Source organism: Ornithorhynchus anatinus, chromosome 7 (assembly GCF_004115215.2).
Source record: "Ornithorhynchus anatinus isolate Pmale09 chromosome 7, mOrnAna1.pri.v4, whole genome shotgun sequence".
NCBI classification, from domain to species: Eukaryota; Metazoa; Chordata; class Mammalia; order Monotremata; family Ornithorhynchidae; genus Ornithorhynchus; species Ornithorhynchus anatinus.
Window position 1 is genome coordinate 73254546 of NC_041734.1, and position 27310 is coordinate 73281855.

General features: G+C 44.7%; 1 protein-coding gene across 5 annotated transcripts in view; it reads right to left on the reverse strand.

Moving 5' to 3' along the window:
* Positions 1-25702, reverse strand: part of ADAM23 (ADAM metallopeptidase domain 23) — a 201161-nt gene extending 175459 nt beyond the window's left edge. For 3 of the 5 annotated variants that reach the window (XM_029069168.2, XM_029069169.2, XM_029069172.2), the window contains exons 1-2: positions 25170-25700; positions 23067-23290 (exon numbers count right to left, since the gene is read on the reverse strand). In XM_029069168.2, coding sequence (XP_028925001.1) covers positions 23067-23290; positions 25170-25365 — 420 coding nt within the window. In that variant the 5' untranslated portion in view covers positions 25366-25700. Of the gene's footprint in view, positions 1-23066; positions 23291-25169 lie in introns of all 5 variants that reach the window. The other 2 variants (XM_029069167.2, XM_029069170.2) reach the window with 2 other exon arrangements.
* Between the last annotated feature and the right edge of the window lie 1608 nt (positions 25703-27310).

Below are 27310 nucleotides of genomic sequence, written 5' to 3' on the forward strand. Positions count from 1 at the left end.
AGGGAAGTCTGGGAGAGGACCGGGCTTGGGAGGGAGGATGAGGAGCTCAGTCTTGCTCATGTCGAGTTTTAGGTGGCGGGCCGACATCCAGGTGGAGACATCCCGGAGGCGGGAGGAGATGCGAGCCTGAAGGGAGGGGGAGAGGACAGGGACAGAGATGTAGATCTGCATGTCATCTGCGGAGAGATGGTAGTCAAAGCCATGAGAGCGAATGAGTTCACCAAGGGAGTGAGTGTAAATGGAGAACAGAATAATAATGGTATTTGTTAACCACTTAATATGTGCCAAGCATTGTTCTAAGCACTTGGGGCGGGGGGGAGGGCGGTGGTACAAGCAGATCGAATTGGACACAGTCCCTGTCCCACGTGGGGCTCACAGTCTCTAACCCTATTTTACAGATGAGGTAACAGGCACAGAAAAGTTAAGTGACTTACCTAAGGCAAGCTGACAAGCAGACAAGTGGCAGAGCTGGAGTAAGAACCCATAACCTTCTCACTCCAAGGCCCTGGTGCTCTACCCACTGGGCAATACTGCTTCTCTACACCATGCTGCTTCTCTAGAAACATTCACATACCAAGTAGGAGACTGCAAACCTTACTCCTTATATATCCATCAATCGTATTTACTTACTGTGTGCAGACCACTGGATTCAGTGCTTGGGATAGTACAATATCAAAGAATTGGTCGAAACATTCCCCGCCCACAACGAGCTTACATTTTGGAGGGAGAGAGAGACATTAATAAATGAATAACAGATATGCACATAAGTAGTGTGGGAGGGGTAAATAATGGATGCAAATCCAGATATAAACAGCTGAGATTCCTTTGAAGGAACTCTTGTACGCTTTTCCAAAATAGTGAAAAGATAAATACTGAGGCTGTCTACTTAGCCTTGAAAGCTGGCATTCCTAAAGAGGGTGCCTTAATGGTTTAAAATGTGCTCATTTAATTTGACACAATCAATTGAGTGCACATGCCTGCCAAACAATCTGGGAAATGGGTATTTGCCAAATATATACACACACACACACACACATATGCAGGTAAATATAAATGAATCAGCAGGTTTAGATCCACTGCAGTCTCCTCTTCTCGCCAGCATTCGTCTGAACTGCTTCCATCGCTTCTGCTGAAATTTGGAATGCCCCTTTTACTACCAAAGCTATCCTCTATTCTTTTCTATTTGTTAACACTAGACTGTAAGGTCTCTAGACTTTAAGCTCATGATGGGCAGGGGTTGTGTCATTTAAATGACATATTGTACTTTCCCCAGAACTTAGTACGGTGCTCCGCACACAGTAAGCACTCAATAAATAACACTGAATGAACAACTTGCCCCAAATTGTCACTTGCTGCATCACCACCCAGCAACAGTTCAAGTGGGTTGGCTGGCCTCCAGAGGGTTACTACATTTCTCCCCGTTTTATCCGATTCCTACCTCCACCCCCGTTTGTCCACGCTCCATTATCTGACTGTTATCATTGCATTTGCTAGGCGCTTACTATGCGTCGAGCGCTAATCTAAGTACTGGGGTAAATATGAGTTAATCACAAGGGATGCTCATAGTCTAATCTGAATCCTAGGGACAAAAATCCTGAACGTTATTGTGCTATGAGATGACACTGCTGTAATGCCAATCAGTAACAACGATCTCAAACATCATATCAAGGATCCTTCTCAACCTTCATGGAAGCTTCAACAATTGCTGGATTCTCTGCCCCCCGATTCCTCCTCTGACCTTGCCTTAGAATATAATGATCTCACCAACTGGCATCTTAGTCAAATGGCATCTGGTACTGTCCTTCTCCCTCCGATGGATTGGTGAAATGTCCTCCTGAGCCCACAGTATTGTCTGGGGAGTGTTCGAAGAACATCCCGCTTCCTCAGATTCTGCTTTTTAGGCTTCCTTTCCCCAAAGCCACTTATCCTCTCTGTGCCTATGTTAAATGCAGATGCAATATCTGTTCTTCCTCCTACTTACATTGGGAGCCCCACGTGAGACAGGGATTATGTCAGACCTGATTATTTTGTGTCTAATCCGGCCCTCAGTACAGTGCTTGGAATATTCTAAGAGCATGACAATCCCACAATTATTATTATTAGTAGTAGTAGTAGTATTATGACTACCTCATGTGCACACATGTACACACAAACACACGCACTTTTCCCAGACATGAAGGAAGGGAGGGAGGGAGGTCCCTAATTCGAACTCTGGAAGACAGGAACTGGGTCATTTGGCCATTCGGCTATTGAACCAAGAAAGTCAACTATGGCAAGAAGGGCCAATGATGCCAAAATTTTCCAAAAAAAATTTCCTTTTCCTTTTTTGTCCCTAATGGTGATGGGAAGTCAGACCTTACCTCAGATTTGAAATTGTCGCAAGCACTTAGTACAGAACTCTGCACACAGTACTCCCTTAATAAACATCATCATCTGATCAACTGGAGTCCAGAGTTTGGATCCACCCTGACGAGCAAAGAGCTCCAATCACAAAAGTGCTCTTCCAAAAGCTCACAACTGTGATCCTCAAACTAATACCTTCCTTTCCCCTTATTTACTGCCCACACGCATTGCATCTGTGAACAAACAAGCTGTGGAGATGCTCTCTCTTGCTTCAGCCCAAAGATATCACTCCCACGCTATTAATGAGGGTGGGAAGGTCTAGGTATAACTGCCAGCCTGGTGGTTGATCCAGTGATAACTTTTTAAACATGTCCAACTCATTCATTCCTTTTATATTTTGACAAATCATCTCATTATTTGGAAATGGCAAAACCAAAATTTCCTATTTGAAGTGCAGAAGGAAAGAAAGAGAGAAGCACTGGTTTACTGCCAAAATAAAAAAGGCAGTGAAGCAGAAACCATATTTCCACAGTGTATTTAAATTAAGGAAAATAATTCCTACTATTCCAAATTAAGAACTACTTAGAGTTTCTTTTCTTTACAGAGAAAAATATTTTGCCTAAATCAAACTTCCACAGTGAAAACTAAAGAGAAATGTTTTGTTGTTGATTGGTGAGCAACTGCATAGTCTCAGGCAAATAAGAAACAAATACCAGACATCATCCCTTGAAAGCATCAAATGCATTACATCAAATGCAGAACACAGTTCTTCAACAGTCAGTATATGAGAATCATATTTACTGAGTGCTTATTTTGTGCATTAAGCACTGTATTAAGCACTTGAAAGGGTACGATATAACAATATAACAAACACATTCCCTGCCCACAATGAGCTTACAATCTACAAGCAGAGGCAGACATTAATATAAATCACCAATGCCCTCTAGCTACTCTCCTACAAACACTGGGTCTGAAAAATGTTGTGATAAACTTGGAGAAATTTAGGGATAGACCTAAAGAGTGAAAGAGCTGTATTTCAATTTTTAAAAAATTGAAAGTCATGGATCTGAACTCCTTTTTTTTAATGGAATTTGTTAAGTGCTTACTATGGGCCAAGTATTTTACTAAGCACTGGGGTGGATACAAGCTAATCAAGTTGGACACAGCTCATGTCCCATATGCTTCTCTTAGTCATCATTTAAGATGTCTTTGCATATTTTATTATATGTCCTGAAGAAGTGACATTTAAGATATTTGCATCCTGTCCATTGCAAGGCCTGATTATTTTAAACTGGATTTGGGTATGTCTGGAAGCAAGTGTCATGATTCATTTTCAGCAAAGCCTATCCGGGATGGATGAGAAGATCTCTTGGGGAAAGTATGGATGCTTGAATGAGATCTCTCATGATGTGTAATGATGGTGCAGAGTTTATTCAGAGTGACACCTCACCCACCAGAACTACACCTGCCCCAGCAGCTAAACTGATCTCCCTCCCCAACAGTCTCCACAACCAAACCCGACTAACAGGTGCCTCGCTGATTACCTCTGGGGATCCCAAGAGCTTTACCGTAATTGCACATGTGGGGAAAACCAGAGGGAAAGCGGACTTATTTACCTAGGTTACTCAAGGGACAGCACGGCCGTTTCAGACATGTAGAGATACAGTTCAGGTGGAAATGATTTGTTGTGGTTTTTTTTGTTTTTGTTTTTGTAATTGGGGTAAAAACTAGGGAAGCAGGGTGGCTTCGTGGACAGAGCATGGGCCTGGGAGCCAGAAGGAGTTGTGTGTGACCTTGGGCAGGTCTTCTCACTTCTCTGGACCCACTTCTCTGGACCTCAGTTACCTCATCTGTAAAATGGGGATTAAGAGTGTGAGACCCATGGGGGACAGGGATTATATCCAACCTGATTGACCTGTATCTACCTCAGTGCTTGGTACATAGTAAGTACTTAACAAGTACCATAATAATAACAAAAACTGGTTTAAAATTTTGAAAATTGCCGGGGAGTCTATTTTTATGATTTACATTCAACAAAATTTGCATGGTAGGGGTTTCTTTAGTAATAGTATTCCTTTTCGCCATTTACAAATTATTCAGATGACTAAATGAGCATACTCCCTCTAGACCATAACCTCATTGTTGGCCAGGAATGTGTCTACCAACTCTGTTGTACTGTACTCTCCCAAGCACTTAATACAATGCTCTGCACACAGTAAGAGCTTAATAAAGTAGCATGGCCCAGTGGATAGAGCATGGGCCTGGGAGTCAGAAGCAACTGGGTTCTAATTCTGACTCCACACCTGTCTAACAGGTGACCTTGGACAAGTCACTTACCTTCTCCATGCCTCCATTACCTCAGCTGTAAAATGGGGATTAAGATTGTGAGCCCCATGTGGGACATGCTTAGCTTGTATCTACCTCAGCATTTAGAACAGTGCCTGGTATTTAGAAAGCACTTATCAAATATCAAATAGTATTTAAAAAATAAAAATAAATACCAGTGATTGATTGGTCACAGGCAGTGGTCTTTCATCTCTCGATGGACTGACCCCTGGCAGCCTCAAAGCCCAACTCAATTTAGACATAGCAGAATTGAGGCAATTTTGCTTAATTTGGGGTAGTTCATAAGAGATCTGAGGAGAGGACTCTCTACTGGAGAGAGAAATACAGTGATGCTCACTCAAGACATACGCAAAACTCATCACACTTTTTCAGAGTGGGGAGTAGGGAAATCCCCAGAAAAAAGTATCAAGGGCCCCTTTAAGAATGAACAAAATAGATGTGGAATCAATCGATGATGGATGAGACACTGAAAATCATTGCATATTTGTGCTAAATTGACGTAAGGTATCAACTAAATCACTAAAATCGACTTACGGAAGCAACACAGCCTAGTGGATAAAGCAAAGGCCTGGGGGCCAGATGACCTGGGTTCTATTCCCAGTTCCACCACTCACCTGCTGTGTGACCTAGGACAAGGCACTTCATAGCTCTGTACCTCAGTTTCCTCAATTGTAAAATGGGGACTCAACACCTGTTCTCCCTCCCACTTAGACTGTGAGCCCCACTTGGAACAGGAACTGTATCCGACCTGATTAGTTTAAATCAACCCCAGAGCTAAGAATATTGCTTGGCACAGAGTAAGCCTCAAACAAATACTACTTTAAAAAAAAAAAAAGACAAACCATGGCAGAATTGCAATGGATTTAAAGATGGTTTTAGAATTATGTTACAAGAAATTACAATGTTATTCATTTAAATTTGAGGCAACTGGAGAGTAGTTTAATTCTAATTTTAAGAAATGATTTGAGGGCATAGAAATCAGGTTTGAATCAGGCAAGACTCTAAAAATCCACATCCCGCTTGTTAGACATTATTCCAGGGGCTTAAGAATTCAATTTCAGTTCGGGTCACAGAGAACAAAAGTTCCTAAAATCACTGGTTGGTCTGATAGATAATTAAGAAATCCCAGTTATGCCAGTGAATACGGAATCAGTCGGAATTTGAGCACCTACTGTGTGCAGAGCACTGTACTTTGTGCCAGAGAGCATACGACATAACAATAAACAGACAAATTCCCTGCCCACAACAAGCTAACAGTCAAGAGGGAGGAAAGGTAATTTTGAGGGGTGAAAATAGCAGAAGACCAAAGAGAAAGAAAAAGAGCCCATGAGATTTCTGGATTGGTAAACAAGCAAAAATAGTCCTATTCCTTACCCAATGCTGTTTCCTACTTTTTTTAAGTGCTATTTGTTAGGCACTTACTATGTGCAAGGCATTATACTAAATGCCAGGGTAGATACATAATACTAATCAGGTTGGACATAGTCCATATCCCACATGGGGCTCAGGGTCATAATCCTCATTTTACAGATGAGGTACCTGAGGCCTAGAGAAGTGAAGTGACTTGCCCAAGGTCACAGTGCAAACAAAGTGCAAACCGGTGGAGCCAGGATTAGAAGCTTCTGACTCCCATGCCTGTGCTCTATCCAGTTAGAAATCTGGGCTTAAATACAACCAAAAAAATCCCAGCAATAGCAACCAAGCAAGGTTCAAGAAAATTGTGTCCAGGACCGAGTCAATGCATCTGATGTTCGTGGCTGCTGCCTTTTTAAATGGGCAGACAGTAAAACACACCCAACCTGGGGCTAAAAGCATTTGCGCTGTAAATAGCCAGAAAGCTCCACCTGACTCAGAGTTCAAGAATGAAATCTACCTTCTAGCTCCATTAGTCCTAATTACAAACAACCCAAAAAGACTTGATTTAGGGTATACCAAGGGTGTTCTTCAGGGGGGAGACCGGCAAAGTGTGGCAACCCAAACTGAAGGGGCCCAGAGCCAACCAAGTGCCCAACCTTCTACCTAGCTGTGAGCCCTGGCCTTACTGCAGAATACACAGTATTCAAAGTCGAAAGTAGATCCACCATGTACCGATGTTATTATTATTATTATGGTATTTGTTAAGTGCTTATTATGTGCCAGGCACTATACTAAGCACTGGGGTAGATATAAATTAATCCGATTGGACACAGTCCCTGTCCCATATTGGGCTCATAGTCTTAATCTCCAGTTTACAGATGAGGTCACTGGGGCACAGAGACTAGAAGCAATTTGCCCAAGGTCACACGGCAGACAAGTGGCGGAACCGGGATGAGAACCCAGGTCCTTCTGACTCCCAGGCCCAGCAGCGAGTGTCAAGAAAGGTTCACCTGTAAAAACGGGGATAATACTTGTTCTCTCTTCCCCTTAGACTGGGAGCCCTATGTGGAAGAGAGATGTGTCTGATCGATCTTTTTCTTGCCAAACGCAACAGCCTCTACTCCATCCTAATCCTCTTCTCTAGACTATAAGGTCATTGTGGGCAGGGAATGTGTCTGTTATATTGTTCTCTCCCAAGGCCTTAATACAATGCTCTGCACACAGTAAGGGCTCAATAAATATAGTTGCCTGACTGACTCAACCTCTCAGTTGCCTTCGACACTGTCGACCATCCCCTACCCAGGGAAACATTATCCAAACTTAACTTCACTGACACTGTCCTCTCCTGGTTCTCTTCCTTTGGCTGCTCATTCTCAGCTTCTTTCACAGGCTCCTCTTCTACCGCTCACCCCCCTAACTGTGAGGGTCCCTCGAGGTTCAGTTCTGGGTCCTCTTCTATTCTCCAACTACACTTACTCCCTTGGAGAACTCATTTGCTCCCATGATTTCAACTTCCATCTCAAAGCTGATCATTTTCAAATCTATATCTCCAGTCCCTATCTTTCTCCTTCTCTGCAGTTTCATATTTCCTCCTGCCTTCAGGACATATCTCTTTGGATGTCTCGCCGACACCTCTAACTTAACACGTCCAAAACAGAACTCAACTTCCCACCCAAACCCAGATGGGATCTTGACTTTCCCATCACTGTAGACAGCACCACCATCCTCCCTGTCTCACAAGCCCATACTTTGGTATTCAATTCTCTCATTAGAACGCTACATTCAATGTCGCCAAATCCTGTTCAGCCTTCACAACATTGCTAAAAATCCACTCCTTCCCCTACATCTGAACTACTACCATGTTAATTTAAGCATTTATCCTACCCCAGCTTGACTACTGCATTAACCTCCTCACTGACCTCCCTCATGATCAGCATCATCATCAATTTAGTATTTATCAGTATTTACTGAGCGCTTAAGTGCAGAGCACTGTACTCAGCACACTAAGAAGCAGTAGGGCTTAGTGGAAAGAACATGGGCTTGGGAGTCGGAGGTCATGGGTTCTAATCCCCGTGTCTCCACTTATCAGCTGTGTGACCTTGGGCAAGTCTTAACTTCTCTGTGCCTCAGTTACTTATCTGTAAAATGGGGATTAAGTGTGTGAGCCCCACGTGGGGCAACCTGATTACCTTGTATCCACCTGAGCACTTAGAGCAGTGCTTGGCACAAAGTAAGTGCTTAACAAACACCATCATCATTTTTACTTGGGAGAGTAAGCTCCCTGCATCCTGTGTCTCCCCACTTGAGTCCTTATTTCACTCTAATGCCCCGATCATTTTTCAACAAAAACGCTGGGAACATGTTTCCCCTCTCCTCAAGGACCGCCAATGGTTGTCCATCCATTTCCACATCAAACAGAAACTCTTTATCATCGGCTTTAAAACACTCAATCACTGATTAATTGTTCTGATTATCTCCCTGTGAAGTAGAATAGATCCTGTCAAACAACTGCCTTTGGTCCTTGCCCAACTTCCTTATGGGGGTGGAGGGGATAGGGTGCATTTAACATTCAGTGCACCAGCCTTAACATCCTTGACCATTTGTTTTAATCTTGAACCTTTCGATAAACTCCTTGGTTTTGCTTTTGTGATTCCCCGCGGTATGCCCCAAGGTTCTGCACATAAAGAGTCCTGAATAAATACCACCAAATGAATGCTCTTGGAATGAACCAGTAAAGCAGCATAGTGTAGTGGATAGAGCATGGGCCTGGGAGTCAGAAGGTCATGGGTTCTAATCCCAGCTCCACCACTTGTTTGCTGTGTGACCTTGGACAAGTCATTTCTCTTCCCCGTGCCTCATTTACCTCATCTGTAAAATAGGGATTGAGTCTGAGCCCCACATGGGACAAGGACTGTGTTCATACCGAGTTACTTATATCTACCCCAGCGTTTAGTTAAGTGCCTAGAACATAGTAAGTGCTTAATAAATACCATTATTATTATTATTATGAAGGAATGATTGAATTTCCCATTCCTAAAGTTGGAGGTAGCCAGACCTCCTGAAACCTTGGGCAAGAGATAGCTGCCTGAGAAAATACTGAAACCAGACTAAGTTTTTCTAATTTATCACTTAAAGTGGTTTTCCCTAACTACCCTCAGGGGGTGGATAGACATTAGTAGAATCATTCAGACAAAATGGACTACAGGCGCTAATGGGTTATTTAGCCTGCAGAAAGGAGGGCTTGAAGGGGTTCTTCAATCTGTCTCCGAGTATAGGATTATAATATTGTCTGGGTGGTAAAAAGTGGCCATTCTCGATTCCCACTGTGAAAGGAACAAGAGGAAATGAGCTTAAACGGTAGCAGAAGGGATTTGTTATACATTAGAGAAATTCTTGTCTATGAAGGCTATTAGACGCCAGAACACTTTTACCAAATGAGGTAGTAATACCCTGCTCGAAAGTTATTTAAGAAAAGAAAAAACCACGCTCCTCTAGACCGGTATCGGCACAGTTCTATTTAATGACAAGGAGGGGGATGTTGGTTGATCTCTCTGGGCCTTTCCAGCCTAAGAATTCTGTCATTCTTCGTGACTTCTTGTTCTGTTCAGCAATGCTATAAGAGTCCTCAGAGAGGATTAATTTAGAAACCGTTATATTTTTTATAACTGCTCCTAAAATTTTTTTTAAAAAAGGACAGGTTTCACACAATTTGATCTAAAAGTTACCAGTAATGTGTCTAGCAATTAGAAAAGAGCCTGGGAGGCTTTGTATCCACTCTTCAGTCAAACATTTTACCTTTCCTGGAACTCGTTCCCTACACTGTATCCCTCTCACTCCTCAGAAATATATAAAAGGAAGATAATATTCAAAAGCAAGATGCTTTGAGATCCTTAGATAAAAGAGTTTGTGACAAGCAGAGTAACGCTATTATTCTTGTCAACATAAAATGGGCTAATTACATATGATATACCCAGGTAATAAGCCAATTTTACTGAGCGACCACAGTAATATATATTGACAATCAGCTTGAAGAAGAATAAGGTTATATACCATTTGCACCAAGGAATAGTTGGAAGGCAGAGCTGAATATTGCCTCTTAAATCTTGTCTTTAGAAAGTATCCTTATGGATGATGCACAAAAAGACAAAGAATATGAAGACCAACTCAGTAATAATAACGGTACTTGTTAAGCACTTACTATATGCCAAGCACTGTCCTCAGTGCTGGGGTCAATACAATCGGTTTGGACACAGTCCCTGTCCCACATGGGGCTCACGCTCTTAATCCCCATTTTGCAGATGAGGTAACTGAGGCCTAGATAAGTTAAGTCACTTGGCCAAGGTCACACAGCAGACAAATAGCGGAGCCGGAATTAGAATCCATGCCCTCTGACTCCCAGGCTCGTACTCTACCCACTAAGCCACGCTCCTTCTCAAGAAGGGTGGTATGTCTTTTAGGATACAGTATGGCAGCCACACGACATATGAAACTGTAAAAGGCTACAATACGGCTCTCTTGCCATCAACCCTTTCCCCGAGGCCTCCCTCTGGGCTGGAACTCCCTCTTCCTCTATAGCCATCAGACCACCACTCTCCCCATATTTGGAGCCCCACTAAAATCACATCCTCTCCAAGAAGCTTTCCCTAATTTCTCATTTCCCTACAATATCCACACCACCCCCCTTCTGTGTCATCTACACACTTGGGTCTGCACCCTTTAAGCCCTTTGTAACTCACCTCAAACCCACAGCATATATGCACAACTTCTGATACTCTGTTGCTCACTCCAGCTGTAATTTCTTTTAATGTCTGTCTCTCCCATTAGACTGCAAGCAGGGATTGTGACTACCAACTCTATTGTACTGTACTTTCCCAAGCCCTTTGTGCATGCCCTGTACGCAGTAAGCATCTAACAAAAAAGCAGTGTAGCCTAGTGGAAAGAGCTCTGTCCTGGGAGCCAGAGGACATGAGTTCTAATCCTGACTTTGCCACTTACCTGCTGGGTGGTCTTGGGCAAGTCACTTAACTTCTCTGTGCCTCAGTTACCTCAGCTGCAAAATTCAATCCTCCTGCTGGGAATCCCATGTGGGACAGGGACTGTGTTCAACTTGATTATCTTGTATAATAATAATTATGGCATTTGTTAAGTGCTTACTATGTGCCAAGCACTGTTCTAAGCACTAGGGTAGGTGCAAGGTAAACAGGTTATCCCATGTGGGTTCACGGTCTTAATCCCCATTTTACAAATGAGGTAACTGAGGCAAAGAGAAGTTAAGTGACTTGCCCAAAGTCACACAGACGATAAGTGGCGGAGCTGGGATTAGAACCCACGACCTCTGACTCCCAAACCCATGCTGTTTCCACTAAGCCACGGTGCTTCTCTACCCCAGCGCTCAGTAGAGAGCTTGACACATAGTAAGCACTTAACAAGTACAATTTTTAAAAAATGCCATCGACCGATTGTGAGCCCTGGACCCTTCACATAAGAAACACTGGGCTTTTCAAACCATTTCATGTTGTGCCCGGTATGATACACGACATCAAATGACAGTACAAGGCTACCAACAATGAACTCCTGAAAGGCAGTCAACTGCCAGGCACAAACACAATCATCTACTGCAGAATGTGGGCGGGAAATGGGTGCCAGCCAGACACCCAAGCAACTTGGGTCTGATGAACTAAGACATAGCCAGGTACCCAAGTAACTCTGGTCCAATGAACTAGGACACTTGCGAACAGGAGATACAGAACAAACATTTAGCGAAGCACAATTCCCAACAATGCAATACTGCAGCAGACCGTCGGGGTATATTGGCAGCAGGAAGATCCGCCTAACGTGCATAGCTAAAGGGGTCGCTCTTCTCGAGAAACGGTTTGGGGAAGATTGGGAAGCCAAGGGATGGATTGGAAGATGTCAATAAGGGCTGTAGAAAATAAGCCCACTAGCAAGTCAAAGTATTTAGGGACACTTACTTTGGAGTGCAGTGTTATAGAATATTGAGAGCAAAAGCGTTACATACACTCTGCACTGCCACAACTCAGTCGGTTGTGTTCCCGATGAATCCTGCTTTCAGGAAGCCTCGTGCTAGGAGAGACGTACCCTGACCACAGCCACCCGCACATACACGTGTGTTTCTTCCAATGGTGCAATGCATTCATTCATTCTACATAGATATGCATCATTGGAAGAATATTTTCAAATATCCCAAAAGGGTAAATGCACAGTAAAAACCCGCATTGTGGAAGACCTGGACGGGAACATAAAGACATATATGAATACATATATATGTATAAATAAATTCATATATAATACATAAGTATTTATATATGTCTTTAGGCATATTTCTAATATGAAGACCAGCTCAATAATAATGATAATTTTAATAGAACTTATTAAGCACTTACTTTGCACCAAGCACTATTCTAAGTGCTGAGATAGATATGAGTTAATTGGGTTAGACACAGTCTCTGCCCCAGGTGGGACTCACACCCACAGAAGTTAAGTGACTTGCCCAAGGTCACAGAGCAGGCAAGTGGCAGAGCTGGGATTTGAACCCAGGTCCTTCTGACTCTCAGGCCCATACTCTATTCACTAAGCCACTCTCCTTCTCAAAAAGGGTGGTACATATACATATATTAGAAATGCATCCCTTTTGCCTTTCTTCTTTAAAGCCTGGCTGCCTGGGGTCTGGGAACCAATCCATAAATCAGTCATATTTACTGAGTGCTTACTGTGTGTGGAACACTGCCCTAAGCATTTGAGAGAGTTCAATATAACAGAGTTGACAACACAATTCACTGCCCACCACGAGCTTACAGTCTTACCCTCATAGAGCAGGTGGCTTTGAACCTCAGGCATCCCCAGGATTTGCCAGGGACTCTGGCAAACCTGGGCCCTGTACCTCAAAGGGTTTTTTTCTTTTTTGCTTGTTTGTTTTTCTAGTACGTTGTAAGCACTTAGTATGTATCAACAACCGTACTAAGCGCTAGCATAAGTGCAAGATAACCAGATTGGACACATCCCGGTTCCACACGGAGCTCACAGTCTAAGGGGGAGAGAGACAGTAGGTATATGGTCCCCATTTCACAGCTGAAGAAACTGAGGCCCAGAGAAGTGAAATGACTTGTCCAAGATCACACAACAGGCAAATGATGGAGCTGGGATTAGAACTCAGGTCCTCTGACTCCCATACCCATATTCTACCCGCTAAATCACACTGCTTCCCTGCAGTTGTGAGGCACTTTATAGCAGGGCCACACTAAATGTAATCTTGGATGATCGTTATATAAAACTGATGTGATTATGTAAAGTACTAATTTTAAATCCAATGATTGGGGCTCAGGAAATGTAGCAGTCTGGTAACACAAATGGAAAAAGTCGCTGTATCTTTAAAACCCAGGCATCATAAGTATGTGAGCTTCACCACATTACCCCACTAATGTGCCTCAAATTCCACCTAAAGTAAAAGGTCTTCTTGTCTTTCTCCATTCCCTGCTGGCACTCCCAACCAGAGAGGTATAGCCAGGGTCAGATTCACCCAGCGGGAATTTGGGCATTTGCCCGCTGCCTGTGGAGTTAAGTAAGCTGTGTAAACTTTTCCATAAGCGGAGAGCGGGTGTTCCTTCTGACCTAACCCTTGTCCGGCCCTCCGGGAGAATCATTCATTCATTTATTCATTCAATCGTATTTACTGAGCGCTTACTGTGTGCACAGCATTGTACTAAGTGCTTGGAAAGAACAATTCAGCAACACATAGAGACAATCCCTACCCAACAACGGGCTCACAGTCTAGAAGGGGAATCAGTGTGGCCTAGTGAAAAGGGTACAGTCCTGTGAGTCAGACTTCCTGGGTTCTAAACCCAGCTCCGCCGCTTGCCTGCTGTGCTACCTTAGTCAAGTCTATTATGATCTCTGGACCTAAATTTCCTCATCTGTAAAACAGATATTAAATGCCTGTTCTCCCTCCTACTTAAGACTGTAAACCCCATGCGTCCAACCTAATTAGAGAAGCAGCATGGCCTAGTGGATAGAGCATGGGCCTGGGTGCCAGAAGGACCTGAATTCTAATCCTGGCTCTGCCTTATACCTGCCATGTGACCTTGGGCAAATCACTTCATTTCTCTAGGCCTCAGTTACCACATCTGTGAAATGGGGATTAACAGAGTGCAGCCAATGTGGGATGGGGACTGTGTCCAACCAGATTAGCTCAAATCTACCCCAGCATGTTAATGAGATGTACAACACCTTGATTCTATTTATTTGCTATTTTTGTACTGAGATGTTCTTCCCCTTGATTCTATTTATTGCTATTGTTCTTGTCTGCCTGTCTCCCCCGATTAGACTGTAAGCCCTTCAAAGGGCAGGGACTGTCTCTATCTGTTACAGATTTGTACACTCCAAGTGCTTAGTACAGTGCTCTGCATATAGTAAGCGCTCAATAAATACTTTTGAATGAATGAATGAACAGTGCTTGGCACACAGTAAGTGCTTAACAAGTCCCTTTATTGTATCCCCTTGGTACACTGTAAGCACGTCACACCAGAGTTATTATTATTGGTGATATAGGTTCCCAGCAGCTTTCCTCCTAGGAGGCTAGCCCAGTGGGTTGCCCGACACCCTCAATAAGCAGATTCCCAATGCAGGTTGTCAGTGGTGACTACATCACTTGGACGATGATTACGGTGGAATTTGGTTATAGTCATGTGCCTCTCAAGAACCTTACAAAGGCACCAACATATTTTCACCAAAGTAACTCAGTACATCCAGACCACACCAAGACTGGACCAAATTTTAAAGAATGACCTTCGGTCAGGAAGTGCCATATCCCAGCTGACTTGAAAATATACATCCTATTTCCATCACGCTGATCAAATATATTGTTTCTCATATACTCCTCGCATAAACCTCTACAACTGACTTTATCTTAAAGGAATGGAAGGACTCAGTCAATGAATGGCATTTTCGGAGCACACATTTTCGTGTGCAGAGCGTTGTACTAAGTACTTGGAAGAGTATCATACAAAAGAGTTGGTAGATATGCTCCCTACCCACAGCAAACTTAATGTCTAGAGGGGGAGCAGACAATAATATAAATAATTACCAAGATGTACAAAAGTGCAGTAGGGCTAAGGATGCAGTTAATGTCAATAATAATAATAATAATAATAAATTGGTATTTGTTAAGCGCTTACTATGTGCCGAGCACTGTTCTAAGCGCTGGGGTAGACACAGGGGAATCAGGTTGTCCCACGTGGGGCTCACAGTCTTAATCCCCATTTTACGGATGAGGTTACTGAGGCACCGAGAAGTTAAGTGACTTGCCCAAAGTCACACAGCTGACAAGTGGTAGAGCCGGGGTTCGAACCCATGACCTCTGACTCCAAAGCCCATGCTCTTTCCAGTGAGCCACGCTGCTTCCTTGCTTAAAGTGCTTAAAGGGTACAGATCTAAGAAGCAGCGTGACCTAGTGGACAGTGCATGGGCCTGGGAGGCAAAAGGATCTGGATTCTAATTCCAGCTCCGCCCCCTCATCTGCTGTGCGAACTTGGGCAAGTCACTTAACTTCTCTGTTCCTCAGTTACCTCATCTGTAAAATGGATGCTAAGACTGCGAGCCCCATGTGGGCCAGGGACTGTGTCCAACCTGATAAGCTTGTATCTATCCCAGGGCTCAGAACAGTGCCTGGCAAACAGTAAGTGCTTAACAAATACCATGGGAAAAAAGGGGGAGAGGGAGTAGGGGAAAAGAAAGCTTAACTGGGGAAGACTTCTTGGAGGAGATGTGATTTTAATAAGGTTTTAAAGGTGAGGAGAGTGGTGATCTGCACGCTCTGGGCATGTCACTCCCCTTCTTAAAAACCCCCAGTGGTTGCCTATCGACCTCCACACGAAACAAAAACTTCTCACTCTAGGCTTCAAGGCTCTCCATCACCTCGCCCCCTCCTACCTCTCCTCCCTTCTCTCTTTCCACCGCCCACCCCGCACGCTCCACTCCTCTGCCGCCCACCTCCTCCCCGTCCCCCGTTCTCGCCTATCTCGCTGTCGATCCCTGGGCCACGTCCTCCCGCTGTCCCGGAACACCCTCCCTCCTCACCTCCGCCAAACTAATTTTCTTCCCCTCTTCAAAGCCCTACTTAGAGCTCACCTCCTCCATGAGGCCTTCCCAGATCCCCTTTTCCCTCTGCTCCCTCTGCTGCCCCTCTACCCCCCCTTCACCTCCCCTCAGCTAAGCCCCCTTCCCCCCCTTCCCTCCGCTCCTCCCCCGTCCCTTCCCCTCCCCTCAGCACTGTGCTCATCCGCTCAATTGTATATATTTTTTATTACCCTGTTTATTTTGTTAATGAGATGTACATCACTTTGATTCTATTTATTGCTATTATTTTAATGAGATGTACATCTCCTTGATTGTATTTATTGCTATTGTTTTTGTCTGTCTCCCCCAAATAGACTGTAAGCCGGTCAATGGCCAGGGAGTGTCTCTGTTGCCGATTTGTACATTCCAAGTGCTTAGTACAGCACTCTGCACATAGTAAGCGCTCAATAAATACTATTGAATGAATGAATATGGAGCAGGAGGAAGTTCCAGGTCACAGTGAGGACATGGAAAATGGGTCAGTGGCAAGACACAGTGAACAAGCTGGAACTAGAGGAGCAAAGTGTGAGGGTCAGGTTACAGTAGGAAATCAGTGAGGTAAGGTAGGAGGACTCAAGCTGAATGAGTGCTTTAAATCTGATGGTAAGGAGTTTCTTTTTGAGGCAGAGGTGGATGGGCAACGACTGGAGGTTCTTGAGGAGGGGGAAGATGCAAAACTTAACGATCTTTTAGAAAAATGATCAGGACAGCAGAGTGAAGAAGGGACTGGAATAGGGAGAGACAGGAGGCAGGGAGGTCAGCAGGGAGGCTGATGCAGTCACCAAGGTGGGATATAATAAATATTTGGATATGCAGACTAGCGGTTTGGATGGAGATGAAGGGGTAGATTTTAGCACTGTTGTGAAGGTAGAATTGATACGATTTGCTGAAAGATTAAAAATGTGGGTTGAATGAGAGAGATGAGTCGAGGACATCGCCAGGGTTAGAGGCTTGTAATACAGGGAGGATGGTAGTGCTATCTATAGTGATGAGTTGGGCAGGGGTGGGAGGATAAGTTAGGTTTTAGACATGTTTAGATTCAGATGTGGGTGGGACATCCAGGTAGAGATGTTCTGAAGGCAGGAGGAAATCAACTGAAAATACGAGATCGCAGACAAGGAGAGAGGTCACGTCTGAAGAGGTAAAATGGAAATCAGCCTCATAGAGATGGTAGTCTATTCTAAAATGTACAAAACACAAGGCTTCTTTCTGACTCTATTAATATGGAGGTCAGAGCCGTTCAATGGTCTAAGCCTCAGGCCTGACTCTTGAGCTCTCTGGTTCCATTATTGCCTCTGCCACTGACCCAATGTCTGGGATTGTGAGGAGAAAAAATACCTACCATCATGTTGAAAGAGTTTTGTGAAACTTTATTTTGGGGGGACTCTGCCTCATTCCCCAGCTAACAAAAGGAGAATTTACTAACTAAGATCTTTTGCCAGGACTTTGCCTAGTCCTTTTCTAAACTAGCCTAAAAAGAATTGGGTCATGCACACATTTCGGTTTATCTGTTTTTGTCAAATCAATCATTTATCAAACACATACTGTGTGCAGAGCACTATACTAAGCACTTGGGAGAGTTCCATGGTCTAGTGGATAGAGCATGGGTCCAGGAGTCAGAAGGTCATGGGTTCTAATCCTGGCTTCGTCACGTGTCTGCTGTGTGATCTCCGGCAAATCACGTCAATTTTCGGTCCCTCAGTTACCTCATCTGTAAAATGGGGATTAAACCTGTGAGCCTTATGTAGGGCGGGGACTGTGTCCAGCCCAATTTGTGTGTATTCCCCACTAGAGCTTAGTACAGCGCCTGACATATAGTCAGCATTTAACAAATACCACAATTTAACGGAGTTGGTAGATACCTTTCCTATCCACAAGGAGCTTGCAATCTAGATCATTCCTTTCACAGATATTTTTGATCCCATGCAGATCAGGGCCACTGCTTAACTTTGAACAGATGACTTAACCTCAAGCCTCAGTTTTCTCATCTGTAAAAGTGCACCTACCCCTATTTCAAAGCAGTTACTGGAAGGAAAACCAATGAAAAACCATAAGCTGCTATGCAAACGTACTGCATGCATGTCTAGTCAAATACTTTGTAATAATAACATATAATTAGTTCTTTTAAAATATCTAATCCCAGCTTTGCCACTCATCAGCTGTGTGACTGTGGGCAAGTCACTTCACTATGCCTCAGTTCCCTCTTCTGTAAAATGGGGATTAAGTCTGTGAGCCCCTCATGGGACAACCTGATTATCTTGTATCTACCCCAGCGCTTAGAACAGTGCTTGGCACATAGTAAGCATTTAACAAATACCATCATTATTCTTATTCAAGGGAGCTGGTTCAAACAGTTTAATAATGTAACAAAATTCAATTCTGTCATCATAGGCAATACAGTACTTGGTGTTACTGCAATGACCCTAGACAACTGTTAAGGAAACTTAAAAAATAAAATTTGCTATAAACAGTCAATATTTTAGAGAACCTAAAGCCAAAAATTATAAGCATGTTTAAAATGTAACAACATTAAAAGTAATGTTGCAAGTACTGCTTTAATTTGGTCATTTCCCATTTATCTTTCAGAGAAAATAGTTCAGAAGCATTTTATTCTTCATAATTTTCCATATAATCCTAAGTGAATATTGTAGGCTCCCAAGCACTTAGTACCATGCTTTGAACAAAGTGAGTGCTCAATAAATACAACCGAATGAATGAATGAACAGTATTCAGTTTTTAGGAAATATTCAAACATGCAGGTAAGACTTTCCAGTACAATCTATTTTTATAAGCCTTTTCCTTACCTATACATTAAGCACACGAACTTTCTCTCCTCTCTCCCTCTCTCTCTATATATACATGAACACAGTGATTCAGCATTTTGGGGGCATTTGTTAGGAGAATTTCAGGGATATTAAATCAGAAAAAGATACTGACAGTGCAGGTGATACAGCAAAAAAGGAACTGATTTTTTTTATGAAAACACCGCAGATGAAATTCTCCACTTCCCCTTTCTTAAGACTTCTGTGGGGAGGTCCTGGTGACATACATTGTTTTTCCTCCACTTAGATTAAAGGGCCATCCTAAAACAGTGCCATCTCACTTTCCCAGTTTAAAAGATCAACTGAGAGAATAAATGGAACTTTCTTAAGAACCAGCCCAGAGCACATTGGGCAGGGGTGGATTGATGGGGGAAGGGTGAAGGGAGAGAGGGAGAGAATGGATGATTCCTGATGGAAATCTAGAAGGAAAATGCTTTGTGATAGAATACTTGGAAAATTGGTTTTTCAAAGACTCCCTGGGGAGATTTTAAACCCAAGGAGCTCTACTGGTTTAACGAAACTAAGCAAAAGCATGGAGCCTCCTCCATTAACACATGGCTAACCCCTTATTGAAATAGTTTCCGTTGCTACTATTGGGAGGTGGGTGACATGTCTTAGCAGAAAATGCTCCAAACCTAAAGTCATGAAGATACCCTAAGGAGCTTTAGAGGGTTGGCCAATGATTCTAAATTACCTCAATAGTTCAATGATGATGATGGTATTTGTTAAGCGCTTACTATGTGCATGGCACCGTACTAAGCACTGGGGTGGATACAAGCTAATCAGGTTGGACACAGTCCCTGTCCCATATGGGGGTTCACAGTCTCACTCCCCATTTTATAGATGAGGTAACTGACACTCAGAGAAATGAAATGACTTGCCCAAGGCGGTGGGGTCGGAATTAGAACCCATAACCTTCTGACTCCCAGCCCGTGGTCTATCCATAGAGTCCACCTCTGAAGACAATGGTCCCTTGATCCCAAAAGGTCCCTCCCAGCCTTTCTCGCTCCCCTGAGGCAGCAAGAGGGCTGAAATTAGGGAGGAAAACTCCAATGACACAAATTACAGTTAAACTTCAAAACATCTCGTGGTGGAAAGTGTGGATACGCCAAACTGGAGAATGAACAACGCATGCAGCTCATAACTAAATGAGTGTCAAATTCTTCTTAAATAATAAATTAAGGCAACATGCCACATTGATTTTTCTAAAGCTCATTAAGGATACAAAGTGGGACTTAAAAGCCAGTGTCGGACTGTGCTTCCAATCCACCAGGAAACTCTTTCAACTCAACAAGCTAGGAGACTGTGAACTTGTTATGGACAGGCACTGTGTCTACCAAGTCTGTTACAATGTATTCTCTGGTGCTTAGAACAGTGCTCTGAACTCAATGAGTTCATAATAAATATTCAACTGATATCACCAAAAGACTACAAGACAGATATTCATCCAAGACCTCAAGACTGCTCTGGAGACATATTCACAAGAACTCCTACAGATACCTAGCAGATAGAGCATAATAATAATAGTAATGTTTATATTTGTTAAGTGCTTACTATATGCAGAGCACTGTTCTAAACGCTGGGGTAGATACAGGGTAATCAGGTTGTCCCACGTGAGGCTCACAGTCTTAATCCCCATTTTACAGATGAGGTAAGTGAGGCACAGAGAAGTTAATAATAATAATAATAATAATAATAATAATGTTGGTATTTGTTAAGCGCTTACTATGTGCCGAGCACTGTTCTAAGCGCTGGGGTAGACATAGGGGAATCAGGTTGTCCCACGTGGGGCTCACAGTCTTAATCCCCATTTTACAGATGAGGCAACTGAGGCACAGAGAAGTTAAGTGACTTGCCCACAGTCACACAGCCGACAGGTGGCAGAGCTGGGATTCGAACTCATGAGCCCTGACTCCAAAGCCCATGCTCTTTCCACTGAGCCACGCTAAGTGACTTGCCCACAGTCACACAGCTGACAAGTGGCAGTGGGGTTTCAAACCCATGTCCTGTGACTCCCAAGCCCGTGCTCTTTCCACTGAGCCACACTGCTTCTCTCAGAAGGATCTGGGTCCTAAGCCCAGCTCCGCCACTTGTCTGCTGGGTAGCAATATTAACATACTATTATCACGGTGCTTGTTATGCCCTTACTCTGTGCCTAGCACTATTCTAAGCACTGAGGTAGTTACCAGATGATCAGGTTGGATACATTCCCTTCCCATACGGGGCTCATGATTGAAGTAGGAGGAAGCATACTCAGTCTCTCACCAAATCCTATTGGTTCTTTCTTCATAACATCTCTAGAATCCACCCCTTCCTTTCCATCCAAGTGACCAAGCCGGTCCAAATAGCTTCTAACCCACCTTAACTACTGCATCAGCCTCCTCGCTGACCTCCCTGCCTCCAGTCTCTCCCCACTCCAGTCCACACTTGATTCTGTTGGCCAGATCATTTTTTCTAAAAAGCTGTTCCATTCACACCTCCCCTCCCTTCGGAAACCTACAGTGGTTGCCCGACCATCTCCGTGTCGGACAACAGCTCCTTACCATTGGCTTCAAGGCACTCCATCAGCTCTCCCCTTCCTACATAACCCAGATAATCCCTCACTTCAATACCAAACTCACATTTCCCTCCGCTAAAGCCAGCCCACTCACTATACCTCTATCTCCTCTGTCTCGCTGACAGCCCCTTGCTCATGTCCTCCCTCTAGCCTTCATATCTGGCCTGCCCATTTTCAAAGCCTTATTAAAATCACATCTCCTCCAAGAGACCTCCTGAACCCTAGTTTCTCCTTCTCTCTCTCATTTCTGCATTGCCTACGCACTTGGGTCTGTACCCTTAAAGCACGTTGATACCCCACCCCAACCCCACAGCACTTTTATGCATACTCTTTATTTAAATGTCTATCTCCTCTAATAGACTATATGCTCCTTAAAGCTGAGAATTGTGTCCAATTCTACTGTATTGAACTCTCCCAAGTGCTTAGTATAGTGCTCTGCATCCAGTAAGCACTCAACAAATTCTCCCGAGTGTTTGATTAATCCCTATTTTCAAGAGGAGGAAACAGGCACAGAGAAGTAAAGATAATTGACTATTGGCCCACAGTAGTAGCAAGTAGCACAGCTGGGATTAGACTACAGATCCTCTTTATATATTGATATTATAATACTAATTAATAATGAAGGTATTTTTGAAGGACTTACGATGTGCCAGGCACTATATATATAAATATATACACATATATATAAATATATATAATATCAGTACTTTGACAGCAATGGGATTTCTCACTGACTGCTTAATTAAGCACTTTTGTAATTCTCAGAACAATTCAAGAAGCATTTCTAAATCACTGGTTTTTTTAAAACCAAATAATTTTGCCATCACATTAATTACCTAGAAACCAATACAGATCTCAAGTTTGCCAAGGTTATGCTATCTAAAACCAGCCTTCTGAAACATGTAAATGAATGGGTCCACTGTCCATAAGCTACTGAATTTCAAAATGAAACTTCCACACTTGCTTTCCTATTGATCAGCGAAAGCGGAACACAAACATCAAAAAAAAACTTTTTCTTTTTCCTCAACTTTTTAAGCAATCACTAAAGGAAGACGCGAGGGAAAAACACAACCAGGCAATCTTCATACAATCTTAATGATACAGAGCATCATTATCATTATTACCATCATTATTTATCAAATTCCCCTGTAGGCAGAGTTCTGAAGCAGGAGCAGATGAGTTGCAGCAGACTGAGTTTTGTTTATATAAACAATTTGACTTTACAAATAGGTAGTGACCCCACATAGTGCCAAAGAAATGCTTTCTTTTCTTCATGGGCCAGTATCACTTTCAGGTATTAAATCTAGAAAGACCAGAGCACATTCCAATTCCCGTTTTTATGGAAAAGAACTAGTGGCAACACAGCCCAGTTTAAGACTCTCTCCCCTAGCACTGCTCAGCCGACTTCCCTGCACAAGTCCCCTGCATTGGGTGAAATCCGATTTGGGCATTCGGAAGGAAACTCTTCCAAGCAGTTACTCCCTTTTTCACCCAATGAACGTCCTCCCTACCTTGTTGTGCTTTTGCTGATGTCTGGCCTTAGTATCCAGGACATGGTAAGGGCTTTCTGAGTCCTTGTTGACATAATATATCAGTCTAGAAGGCAATGTGATTTCTTCTTGCGTTATACTACTGTAACTGTTGTTACTGCTTCTGCTGCTATTCTGTTGCAATGTTGTCTCTTCCTCTGCCAAAGCTTCTGGGATCTGTCCTGCAGTTTCATTCCACTGCAGGGCTGAAAGAGAAAGATATGGCAACTCTTAAATAAAGGGCATTAAATTCCTTTTTTATTATAAAATAAACACTTGTTCTTAATCAGAGAACATGGGGTTGGGGTTGGGGGGAGCGAGAGAAGCAGCAACCCCAAATTAGTCCAGAAATAGATTTTTTGGTTTCGCAAACACTTTCCTAGGTGCATTCTTATGTCTGAAATCTTTTCCACCTACGAGGGGGAAAAATTAAGGACATCAGAAGAAGGGGGGATGGAAGAGGGAAGAAAAATCACTGGGTGATTCCATCTTTACTATCAGTCATTCAATAAGCGCTTAGTACAGTGCTTTGCACACAGTAAGCACTCAATTGAATGAATAGGATTTTAGTGTGCCCCGTGCTGAGCACTGTATTAAGTCCTAGGGGAAGTACAATATATTAGAGTTGGCAGACTCGATCCCTACCCACAAGGAGCTTACAGTCTAGAGGGGGAGACTGACATTACATTTAAATCTCCACCTCTCAGATGCGCATACTCTGCTCAGTCCTACCTAGAGTCCAGATTTCTACTCATGCCTAGGTCAGCTTGAGTGCTGAGTTCATGTGCACTGAATTTTAATAGATTCCCTTACGTAATGGACAATTTCCCATTCTTTACACTCTGAAAACAGAATAAAGTCCTTCTTTGAGGAGATGCACATGCTGGAAACTTTCCCTCCCCCTCCCCTTTTTTTTTCCTGCTAAACCCTGATTCCTCTCCTAATGCAGAAGTAACTGATAGGGCTGCTTCTTGAATGGGGCCAAAATTAATATGCTGAAACTCCAAATCATCCCCCACAGCTCCTCCAGGCCTCTATACACAATCTGTTGGGAATTTAGAAATTCAAAGCATTACTAAGGTCACATCTCCTCCAAGAGGCCTTCCCTGATTAACCCCTCTTTTCCCCAGCTCCCTCCCCCTTCTGCCTCATCTACGCACTTCAATCTGTGACCTTTAGACATTTGATATTTGCCCCACCCCCAACCCCACAGCACTATGTACATATCTTTAAATTATATATTATAAATTACTTATTCATATTAACGTCTGTTCCCCCCGCCCCGGGCCGTAAGCTCATTCTGGGCAGGGAATGTGCCTGCTAATTCTGTTGCACTGTAGTGTCCTAAGTGCTTGGCCCAGTGCTCTGCTCATAGTTAGCGCTCAATGAATACGACTGATTGATTGAATGGAAAGTATCTTCCATCACCATTGCTGCACATTTCCCCATTGATTAATGTGCCCCAAATCCCAAAATCCAATTTGCTCCATCACTCCCATGTTCAATCTATCACAGCTTCTCCTCTGCCAAGTTGCAAACTGATTTCAAAAAAGACACCTAGAACCATTCAAGTATCTTTCAAAGGCTGCCCAGGCTACTTAGATGGGCTTAAGAAAAAAAAAACCACAAAAACCCAACAACGAAGGCAAGCGCACTGGTTTAAGAACAGAGGAAAAAGTGAATTGGTTTGGGGGAATTTTGAGAATGAGTTTGCTAGAATGAGTGGGAGAACAGGGAAGGGAGAGGAGGGGGATGGATGGAGGGGTGATTGGACGGATGAATGGTTGGGAGGGAGGGAGGAAGGGATGGAGGGAGGGAGGGAGGAAGGGATGGAGGGATGGATGGAGGGATGGACAACAGGGAGATGACCTGAAAGCACCCTCCCGCCAGCCTGTCGGTTTCCTCCGCAGGGCGATGCCGCGGTGGCCCGTCAAGGGAAGGCGTTATTATTATCATTATTATTAATAATAATCGTATTGACTGGGCGCTCACGGTGTGCCAAGCACTGCACTAAGCGCTTGGGAGAGTGCAACCCAACATCAGACACATCCCCTGCCCACAACGAGCTCCCGGGAGACTACCCACCTCGGGCTGCAGCAGCCCCCTGGGGCTGGGGGCAGCAGGAGCAGGCGATCGACAGGACGAGGAGGAGGAGGAAGAAAGGGAGGCAGCCGAGGGGATGCAGAGGCGGCCTGGAGGAGGTGGCGGTGATGCTCCCAGCGGAGGAGGAGCTGCAGCCCGGAGAGGGCTGCCGCAGGGAGCTGCTGCCAGGGGGCTTCATGGCTCATAGCTCCCCGGCTGGGGCTGGGCAGGGCTGGGGAGGCTGCAGAGGGGCTACAGCGGCTCCTCCATCATGGTCCCCCCCCCGGGGGTCAGGTGCCTGCAGGGAGGTGAAGGGCGGGCGAGCTCCGGCCGGGTGCCGCGCTCTCGCCAGCTGCCTTTGGCCACCTCCGGGGGGTCCGCCTACCCTGCACCGAGCTGCTGCACCGAGCTCCTGCACCGAGCTGCTGCACCGAGCTCCTCCTGCACCGAGCTCCTCCTGCACCGAGCTCCTCCTGCACCGAGCTCCCGCTGCACCGCGCTGTGCACGAGCTCTGCCGCCGCCCCGGCCGCCGCCGGTCCTGCTGGGGCCAGAGCGCATGCGCGGAGGCCTCCCCGGGCGGAGTCGAGGGGCGGGGGGGCGGAGGTGGGCGGGGCTGCGAGTGGGCGGGGCTTCGCGTTGGCCACGCCCCCTTCACCTGTCGCCGACCATGGGGGAGCTCGCCAGCGCCCCCACGCGCCCGTCCTGGGTACCGCCGCCCGGGAGCTGAGGACGCTGAGGATGCTGAGGCTGCCGAGGATGCCGAGGAGGCCGAGGATGCTGAGGATGCCGAGGCTGCCGAGGCTCCTGAGGATGCTGAGGAGGCCGAGGAGGCTGAGGAGGCCGAGGAGGCTGAGGATGCTGAAGCTGCCGAGGCTGCCGCCGCCGCCGCGCCTGCTCTCTTGCCTCCCCCAAGCAGCAGAGTGATGCAGCATCCCTCTCCCCGAATCAGAAGAGCTTCGACTCGGACCTTCCGGACACTCATTCATTCCTTCATTCCTCCAGTCATTCCTTCAGTCATTCATTCAGTAGTATTTATTGAGCGCTTACTACGTGCAGAGCACTGTACTAAGCGCTTGGACTGGACAAATCGATAACGTTCATTCATTCAATAGTTTTTATTGAGCGCTTACTATGGGCAGAGCACTGTACTAAGCGCTTGGAATGGACAAATCGGTAACATTCATTCAATAGTTTTTACTGAGCGCTTACTATGGGCAGAGCACTGTACTAAGCGCTTGGAATGGACAATGCGGTAACATTCATTCATTCAATAGTATTTATTGAGCGCTTACCATGGGCGAGCACTGTACTAAGCGCTTGGAATGGACAAATCGGCAACAGAGAGAGACAGTCCCTGCCCTTTGACGGGCTTACAGTCTAATCGGGGGAGACGGACAGAAAAGAACAATGGCAATAAATAGAATCAAGGGGAAGAACATCTCATTAAAACAATAGCAATTGAATAGAATCAAGGTGACATATATCTCATTAACAAAATAATAGAATCAAGGTGAAGTACAACTCATTAACAAAATAAATAGGGTAATGAAAATATATACAATTGAGCGGACGAGCACAGTGCTAAGGGGAGGGGAAGGGGGGAAAAAAGGGGGCTTAGCTGAGGGGAGGTGAAGGGGGGGTGCAGAGGGAGCAGAGGGAATAGGGGGAGCTCAGTCTGGGAAGGCCTCTTGGAGGAGGTGAGCTCTAAGTAGGGTTTTGAAGAGGGGAAGAGAATAAGTTTGGCGGAGGTGAGGAGGGAGGGCGTTCCGGGACAGGGGGAGGACGCGGCCCGGGGGTCGACGGCGGGATGGGCGAGACCGAGGGACGGTGAGGAGGTGGGCGGCGGAGGAGCGGAGTCGTATTTATTGAGCGCTGACTATGCGCAGAGCACTGGACTAAACCCTTGGGACGTACAGTTCGGCAACGGAGAGGGACCATCCCTGCCCACTGACGGGCTCACAGTCTAAACCGGGGGGAGACAGGCAGCAGAGCAAGACAGGAGAAAGCAAAAGCCAGACAACATCCACTTGTCAGCTGTGTGACTGTGGGCAAGTCACTTAATTTCTCTGTGCCTCAGTTACCTCATCTGTAAAATGGGGATTAAGATTCCGAACCTCACACGGGACAACCCGATCACCCTGTA